Raw genomic sequence first — 9,598 nt, forward strand, 5'->3', positions numbered from 1 at the left:
AGGTAGTTTAAGAATAATATAAAAAATTTTATTAAAAAGAACAATTTTAATATGAAAAAAAAAATGTTAAAAATAATTTTAAATAAAAAATTACATTAGAGACAATTTTGATTTTGGCCCTCAACGTTAGAACCAAAATAATACTTACCCCTTAATATAAATAGCAAAATGGAAAATTATCATCATATGATGGTGATAGAATGTAATATACTATTTTGACAACACACAAAACGTTAACGTTATTCGTTGGATTGTGTCATTTGTTTGTTAGAGGACAAATAGGCAAAAGAGAAATTGTTAGAAACCCAAGTATAATTCTACTCAAAAGTAAATGTATTCAAGCACCATAAATATATACAAACAAGGATGTTGCTAAGGAGACAATAAATTATTTGTATAATGTGTACAATGGACTATTGAGTTACAAAATGAACATCTCTTATACTATCTAGAATAACCATCCGAGTACTAGGGATAATAAATCTGATATCATGTCATGATACCACTCATTCCAAAAGTTTTAGCTCATGGAAAAAGGTAACACTAATAATTATATCTCTAATACTCTATAAACTTCCATTGTACACATTGTATAAATATTCCATTGGCTCGTCATACTTTTCCTACAAATAAATGTTTTGAAGAGAGAATAAAAAATCAGTTTAAAATTGACGTATTTAGTCTTTATTAACTATTGTAGAATGATAATTATGCTATATATATATAGGTGTAGTCTGTGGTGGCCACAAGTTTTGGTGCTTATGGTGGCTATGAATTTTACAAAATGATATTTTTAACCAAACAAAATGAAAAATTGAAGCACGATTCAGTTCTATTAATAAATAATGACATGTTTATGAGTGTAAATAAAAGAAAAAAATTAGACCATTTATCATATTTTTTTGACAAAAAAATGATCTATCATTTTCTCTCGTCGTTGAAAATGGAGTTGGCCCAAAATTTAAAAAATAATAGTATCTAAAAATACTTACATTGCATTAATTTTTTTGTCACGTTAATAAATAATTATTTATATCTTTTATTTTTAATTAAAATAATCATTTTGTTTTGCAATAAAAAATTTGAAGTCTAAAGTTACTGATATTAATTAAATTTTAATATTAGTCAAGTGAAATTTAAAATTATTAATTATAAAAAAGAAAAGTATAAGTAGATAATGAAAATATTAAATAATGTGAATAATAGATATATCGGATGTTCAATTTACTAGGTGTGCAGATAATTATTCTAATATTAAAATTTAAGTAGATCATTTTTTGTCAAGAAATATAATAAATGGTCTAATTTTTTTCTTTTATTTACACTCATAAACATGTCATTATTTATTAATAGAACTGAAACGTGCTTCAATTTTTCATTTTGTTTGGTTGAAAATATCATTTTGTCGAGTAAAACACGCACTTGTGCAACTGTTCACTATGGCGAACATTAATATAAAAAATACTTCGTCTTTCTTGATCAAAACTAAAACGAACAAATTTCAAATAACGCTCAAAATCTCTCAATCTTTTCAAAATCTTTGCGAAATCTCAAGAAAATTTCGAAACATAGTTTCGAAATTTTCATCAAAAAATACAAAAAGAGAAGACGAAACATTATTCAAGGTACTCAGATTAAACCAAATTGTCTTTCCAAATGCACCAAAACTAGAAACAAAATAGATTAATCGAAATAACAATCCAGAGCTCCTACATTACATTCAAATTCAAACCTTCAACCATGAACAACAATTTTTACAAACAAAAACAAAATTATTCAACTACAGAAATATCAACTACTAACGGACTACATTAACTAGGTTCGAACCAAACCTCATCCACTTGATTCGATTCAAAACAATAATTCAATTTGTCTGGTTTAACTAACAGCCTGAACTTGCATCATTCATTGTCTTGGAAAACGAAATACCTATTTAAATTTGACTTCATTGCTTGATTTCAACAAAATTTGATCCAAATTTTCAAATCAGATCAAAGAGCATTGATTGTGAATGAACAGTATGCAAAGAACGAACATAATGCAAAGAACGAAGATAACGAATAGAGCGTAGAGAACAAAGTGAACATATAGAACGAAGTGAACAAAATCCACAGAGAAAATTTGAAAAAAAATTCATAGAGAAAAGACAGTTATATATAATCGCGAGTTTAGTCAAAAGTTAGTTAGAGAAAGTAGCACGTAGAGGTGAATTAGATTATACCAACTTGATTGGACTTGGTTAGATAGTTAACTTGGTTGAATCTATGGCCTTCTTTAGAAACTTGATTAATAAAGCCTTAAACCAAAAATTTTAACTTAACTTCTATTTGGTCTGCGTATTTGGTTATGCAGGAGACAATTTTATTTTGTATCATAAATTGTGAAAAACAGAATCAAAGCAGCGAAGAAGAAGATGACACAGCCATGTATCCTGGTTCAGTTGCCTAGTGCAATGCAACCTACATCCACTCTCCACCATAATGTTGGTAAAATTTTCATTATCTTTCCAAATATTACATACACCAATTCTAGGACTCAATATAATCATATCTGGGACACACAAGTTTCAACATAAACTTGACTTGGCTATGTAACTACCTAGACTCAACACACTAAGTGCTTACCTAACTTAGCAAGGGATACTTCTCAGATACATGACACAAAATAGAAATACAACTAAAAAAAAATCTAAAATTACTCTTGACTTTTCTCTCCAAGTATTTCTCTCAGTCTTTTCTCTCAATGCCTATCTTTCTTGCCTTTTACCTTTGAATGAATACAAAGAAAGATATAACATTAAAATAGAAATACAAACAGTAAATCATGAAGGAGATGATGGTTCATAACCTTGACTCTATGTGCTGAACCCAACTTCTGAACTCAAAATATTGTCCTTCATCTTGGCAGAGTGCTCCTTTTAATGTAGGTACAATGCTTCAAAGACTTCAAACCCTATTTGTGAGGTTTCTCTCTTCTCTCATTCAGATTCTCTCTCCTTAGTTCAAAATAAAAACCAATTTCCTTTTTATACCTTGCTTGAGCCACGGCTAGGGTTTACTTTAAAAGATCAACCTCTTGATTCTTAGGCTAGCTGAAATCTTTCCTTCTCTTTTTTCAATCAACTCTAAAAATTAGGGATTTGTAATTAGGGCAAAGTCCCATAGTCGACACAGTAGCAACATGATTTATCTTTTTCAAAAAGCTTAGCAAAATTCAAACCCTTAAATTTGTACTTTGCCTTCAAAATATACTTTCAACCATTGATTCACTGTCATAAAAATTTTACTACCACTTTTTCATTTTGCTCGAAATGGTGGTACAAAGAATAAGAGAAAATATGAAGTAATTAATTTGTATTTTTAAAAAAATTAATTACCTTTAATTTTTTTGAACTCTGTTAGCTTGATTTGAGATTAACTTACTTGATTAGCTTTCCTTTTTTTCTGCTTTAATATTTGAACAGAAAAGTGAAGCTCTCTTTCTCTTCTGATTTTTATCCGAAGTGAACCTGTTTGAAGTTTAGAATTACTTTCCTTTTGCTTGGAAGATAATGGGTCGAGTTAGTGATTCAGTTTCTATTTAGCTGCTTTGGATCATTGGGTTTCATAAGTTTGGGCCGAGATAACAATAATTTTAGGTCTACACATTTAAACAACATCATCAAACCCACTTGTGTTATCAGTCTAAATTCAATATGATTGTCATTATCCATGTTATATATTTTCTGAACTCAACATAAAATATTATAGTTAAAATAATTATACAATTTTAGATGTAATAAATATATAATTATAGTTGTTATATATATAATTATAGATGTTTTATTATATAAGATAACTATCATCCATTTTTAATGTTTACCCAATGAATAATGATATAATTTATTACAATTGAATTTTTTATATTCTACGTAGCATACTCTCTTACTCTTCCACTCCTCTTCCTGTTAGGTTTTGGGCTCCCTCACGTTACACAACAGCTAAATAAATAAATATAGACCAGAAATTATGTGGCTCGTGTATGAAACGGAATAATGTCACAATGATGCTTTAATTTAACATAATGTTAGATTTACTTGTAACGACCAAGTAACAGATAAAAGGCTTTTAATTATTGTTGTTAAAGAATTACTGGGATGATACTCAAACTAACAGAAACTAGTAGAACAAAATAAAAGGCATCTTTTGACTTGTTCAAAATCAATTATATTCAACTAAGCTTGTTATAAATTCTCTTTGCTAATGCTAAATAAAGGAAAAAGATAGCAGATAAAGATAAATAAACGAAGAGAAAAGCATGTCACACACCAGAATTCCCTAATAAAGCACAACAATTATTTGCCTAATTATAGAAACTGCAAAGTTTTGTGTCAACTTTGTTATCTTCTCTTCCTTTATTTTCTTCACCCTCTTCCAAAAAGAATGAACGAACTTATTAGATTTTAGGAAAACCACCTTGTAGGGAATAGGGATCAAACCACCCTTTCTCTTTTTTTTTCTTTTTTTTTTTCTTACCTTTCTCTAATTCTAAATTTCCAGGAGAGTGTTATAGGAAGGTAGGAAAAGAAACAACAAGGAAAAAAAAAAAAAAAAAAAAAAAAAAAAAAAATTACATGATATCATAACAATCTATTTTTTTTTTTTTTTTACAAACAGAAAAAAAAAAAAAAAAACAAAAACAAAAAAATTAAAAAGCATCATTAGTGCCAAGATAAATTTCTATCATCCTTAGCTTGTGCATGCCATTTGATGGCTATCCCTCTGGTGGTTACCGTTCTCTTGGCCTTAGCCTCCACCATAACGCCGCGGACGACCTCGGCCGCGTTCGTCCCCCGAGACAACTACCTGATCGATTGTGGCTCGGAAACCGGAACCACCCTCCCAGACGGAAGAACATTCAAATCAGACCCACAAGCCAACACTTACTTGCAAGCCAATGATCAAAACAAGGTATCAATAGAAAATGGCAATAATAACCCTGATCTCCCAAATCAATTGTACTCAAGTGCAAGAATCTTCATGCAAGAAGCCAAGTACTCCTTCCATTTAATCCAACCGGGTTACCATTGGGTTCGCCTTTATTTCTACCCGATCAAGAACAATATCTTTGATCTCCAAAAAGCCACTTTCTCTGTTAACGCCTATAAATACGTTCTTCTCCATAGCTTCAATGTTAACAACAATGACAAGCCAATTCTCAAGGAGTACCTCATTAATGCAAATGAACCCATCTTCACGCTCTCTTTTACTCCGTTGAAGAACTCAGCTGCATTTATCAATGCCATAGAAATCGTATCCGTCCCGGACAACCTTCTATTCGACTCCGGCTCGAACCTTTTCCCGGTCGGCGATTACTCCGGCCTGACTAACCACGCTTTCCAGCCGGTTTACAGGATCAACAACGGCGGACCTCTTGTCACCGCTACAAACGACACTTTAGGACGGAATTGGGAGAACGACGAGCCTTATATAACGGTGAAGAACGCAGCCATGAGTGTCGTTGTACCTACAAACATTATCAAGTACCCTACGAATAATCCAAATATCTCTCCACTTATTGCTCCGCCTACGGTTTACGCCTCGGCGACGGAGATGACTAACGACTCTGCAGTGGATCAGCCGAATTTCAATATAACTTGGAAGTTTGATGTGGATACTTCTTTTAGCTACCTTGTAAGGTTGCATTTCTGCGACATTGTAAGCAAAGGTTTGAACGAGCTTTACTTCAACGTCTACATCAACGAGAAAACCGCGATTCCGACGCTTGATTTGTCCAGCATTACGCAAGCCTTGGCGACTCCTTATTACAGAGATTTTGTTGTGAATGCGACGTTGATGTCTCAGGAAGGACTAAAGATTCAGGTGGGAGCATCGCTGGCGCGAGGAGGAAGCGGGAACGCGATCGTGAATGGAATAGAGATCTTGAAGATAAGTAACTCTTTGGACAGTTTGGATGGCCAATTCGGCCTTGTTGGGAGCAATGGCGGTGGTAGCTCTTACCGCGGCGCGGTGGCCGGGGTTGGATTCGCGATGATGTTTGGAGCGTTTGTTGGACTTGGCGCCATGGTGATCAAGTGGCACAAGAGGCCTCAAGATTGGCAGAAACGGAACAGTTTTTCGTCGTGGTTGCTTCCGGTGCACGCCGGAGATAGTACCTTTATGAGCAAGAATGCGTCAGGGAAGAGCAATTTCTCTGCCACTATGGGTTTAGGCCGGTTCTTCTCTTTGGCGGAGCTGCAAGAGGCAACTAATAACTTCGATAAAGCAAACATTATCGGTGTTGGTGGATTCGGCAATGTGTATTCCGGCGTCATTGAGGATGCGACTCAAGTTGCGGTGAAGAGAGGAAATCCGCAATCGGAACAGGGGATTAACGAATTCCAGACGGAGATTCAAATGTTGTCTAAGCTTAGGCACAGGCATTTGGTTTCTCTTATTGGATACTGCGACGAAAACGATGAAATGATTTTGGTTTATGAGTACATGCCTAATGGACACTTTAGGGACCATCTTTATGGCAAGAACATGGTCGGACCACCGCTTTCTTGGAAGCAAAGATTGGAAATCTGTATCGGAGCTGCTCGCGGTCTTCATTATCTTCACACCGGCACGGCACAAGGTATCATCCATCGCGACGTTAAGACCACTAACATATTGCTTGACGAGAATTTCACGGCCAAGGTTTCTGATTTTGGTTTATCAAAGGATGCACCTATGGGGCAGGGTCATGTCAGTACGGCGGTTAAGGGTAGTTTTGGGTATTTGGATCCTGAATACTTCAGGAGACAACAATTGACAGAAAAATCTGATGTCTATTCATTTGGAGTGGTGCTTCTTGAGGCCTTATGTGCAAGGCCTGCTATTAATCCTCAGTTACCCCGCGAACAAGTAAACTTGGCTGATTGGGCTATGCAATGGAAGAGAAAGGGATTGCTTGATAAGATCATTGATCCTAATCTTGTCGGCACCATTAACCCCGAATCGTTGAAGAAGTACGCCGAGGCGGCCGAGAAGTGCTTGGCTGATCATGGTGTTGATAGGCCTTCAATGGGAGATGTGCTTTGGAATTTAGAGTATGCTTTGCAGCTTCAAGAGGCCTTCACACAAGAAGGAAAGGCAGAGGATGAGACTCCGGCTGTCGCAGCCTCAGCCTCATCCCCAGCCTCAGCCCCAGCCTCGGCTGTTCTGCCTCCGGCCGCTCCTGCGTCTTCTAATGCCTTAGATGAGGCTGTCCCTGTTCCAGAAGGAAATAACCTCCCGGCCGAAACCCGGGCGATTGATGACCATTCTGGAACTTTGCAGTTTGCTAGGTTTAGCCTTAATGGCAGGTGAAACCCAGACTCATATTTTTATGAATGGAATGATCTTCATCTAGGATCAAGCCAAAAGGTGTTATAAGAAAATTAAGGTGGGTTTGTGGCCAAAAGAAAATTACATACCTGCATAAATTGTGATGCTTTGTACTATATTCATGTAAAAATTCAATGGAAAGAAAATATATACAAGAATGGCATTGTATTTTTCATCATGTTTCGTAAGTGGCAAACATTATATGGCAGTTGGGGTAGCTTGGTTAAAAGTACTAGCGTGTAAATATTGCAGTTAGTACCAATAATCATATGGTCTTATATAACTGAATTGCAGTGTTTTGCTATTTAAGTGTTAGAGTGATTGTTGAGTCATGTTCAAAGAAAATTGGACACTTGCAGCTAGTGAATTGACTCAACTGTGTACACAACCTGTAACTATCAATGTGATCAAATAATAAAATGAGACATGTCTAAGTTCATGATATAAATAACTAAATATAATATTTTTTTATTTCGCACGATATTTTTAACTCAGTAAACTAATCTATCGCAAATTAGAGTTTTATAAAAATTTGTCGTTGGCCAACAAATTACTGCAAATATAAGGAAGCAGTCGAATCCTCGGCACTTGTTTAACTAGTAGAGCAGGTTAATCACTTGATCAATCCAAATTGGTTAATCTATTTATTTATAATAGAAAAAGTTGATACTAACCTTCTCAGTTCTCAACAACTGAGTTTAAACCATCTTTTCTTTGTTACTAATGTTATCTCAACAATTTTAATAATTTGACAAAAAATAATAATGAATCAATCATTTTTTAGTAAAATATTTTTAAAAAATTAAAAGTAAAAACTTTTATCTATTATTATTTAATTAAAACATAAAATACTAATTAAGTCCACTAAAAATACATTATAAATTCTATTGAGGTCATAATTTTCTAAAATTTGATAGACTTAATCATCAAAATAATATAACTTAATTCAACTATTTGATTGACGAAAGCATAAAGAGTTATTAAAGTGTATACCTAAAACTAAACAATGTAAACAGAATATTTAGCGTTAAAGTTTTCATTCAAACATTAGTCTTTCTTGATAACTAGATTTACACTCGCACAATTTGCAAAAAACATAATGCTATGAAATTTTTGTACAAAATCTTTTAACTAAAATGATAATAGAAAAATTTTAGGTTTTATAGTTAGTTATATATAAAACAATATACATAAAACTCTTAAAACAAAGAATTGTACCATAATAAAATTTATAGTATAATATAATGATAATAATATAATAAAAACTCAGTCAATATATACCTTATATTTTAAAATATTTGCTTAAATAAAATTCTTGACTCTTAAAACAAAGAATTGTATCAAAATAAATTCTAAACTATAATAAAATTTAAATTTGTCAATCTATAGTGTATATACATTGAAGTATTTTTTTAAGTAGAATTTCTTAATAAAAGGCATAACAAAAAGAGTCAATTTTTTCTTATTTGAGATAAATCCAAGTATTTTTGTAACAATTTTTTTTAAGATTGTTGAACATCAATAGACTTCATAGCTTATAATTTCTTCCTTAAAATATATATATATATATATATTGATGGTTTCAGTGGCTAAGAGAAGGGGGGTTGAATCTTAGCCCCTTTTTCAAAAGCTAACACTTGCTGATTCTTGAAAGAGACTTTTCTGTTTTTGCTCGTCACTTGACACGAGCAACTTTGTTTTGTCTCGTCCCTTGCCACGAGACTTTTTGTTTTGTCTCGTCACTCGGCACAAGAAAATTCTGTCTTTTGCTCGTGTGTGATAGAAAACAGAAATGGAGTAGAAAGAGAAGAAGATTGCACCCAGATATATCCTGGTTCGGCTGCTAAGTGCAGTGCAGCCTACATCCAGTCTCCATCACAAATATGATGGAATTTCACTATAACCAATCTGATTACAACTTGTAAAGTGCTAACCCAACTTACAAGGGGATTCCCACAGAATCATGATACACAACAAAGATGTACAAAGGAACTCTAAGACATCAATGGCTTTTCTTTTAATTTTGCACTCTCTGCCTTTTTCCGCTCTATGGCTTTTTCATTACAAACCTCACTTGTTTGCCTTTTACCATGAGACTCAAGACATGACAAAATTAAACAGAAAAATATAAAACAGAGAACATTGAAGGAGAAGAGAAATCTGTTAGCTCAGGTAGCTCTGAGAACTCTGTGCCTTGCACTCTCAAACTTTCTCCTTGCTTCAAACAGTGGTTGTTCCCCCTTTTTAAA

At 33.6% G+C, this 9,598-nt stretch overlaps 1 protein-coding gene across 1 annotated transcript; it reads left to right on the forward strand.

Annotated features, from left to right (window-relative positions):
* Positions 1-4,748: 4,748 nt before the first annotated feature.
* On the forward strand, positions 4,749-7,331 carry LOC107462891 (probable receptor-like protein kinase At4g39110). The gene has a single exon (XM_016081567.3). It carries the CDS (start codon positions 4,749-4,751, stop codon positions 7,329-7,331), a length of 2,583 nt encoding a protein of 860 aa, XP_015937053.1.
* Positions 7,332-9,598: the final 2,267 nt, after the last annotated feature.

Source organism: Arachis duranensis, chromosome 8 (genome assembly GCF_000817695.3).
Source record: "Arachis duranensis cultivar V14167 chromosome 8, aradu.V14167.gnm2.J7QH, whole genome shotgun sequence".
In the NCBI taxonomy this organism is placed as follows: Eukaryota; Viridiplantae; Streptophyta; class Magnoliopsida; order Fabales; family Fabaceae; genus Arachis; species Arachis duranensis.

Bases quoted from the DNA above. Each gene is read 5' to 3' on its own strand.
- LOC107462891 (XM_016081567.3), top strand. From the start codon at position 4,749: ATGGCTATCCCTCTGGTGGTTACCGTTCTCTTGGCCTTAGCCTCCACC.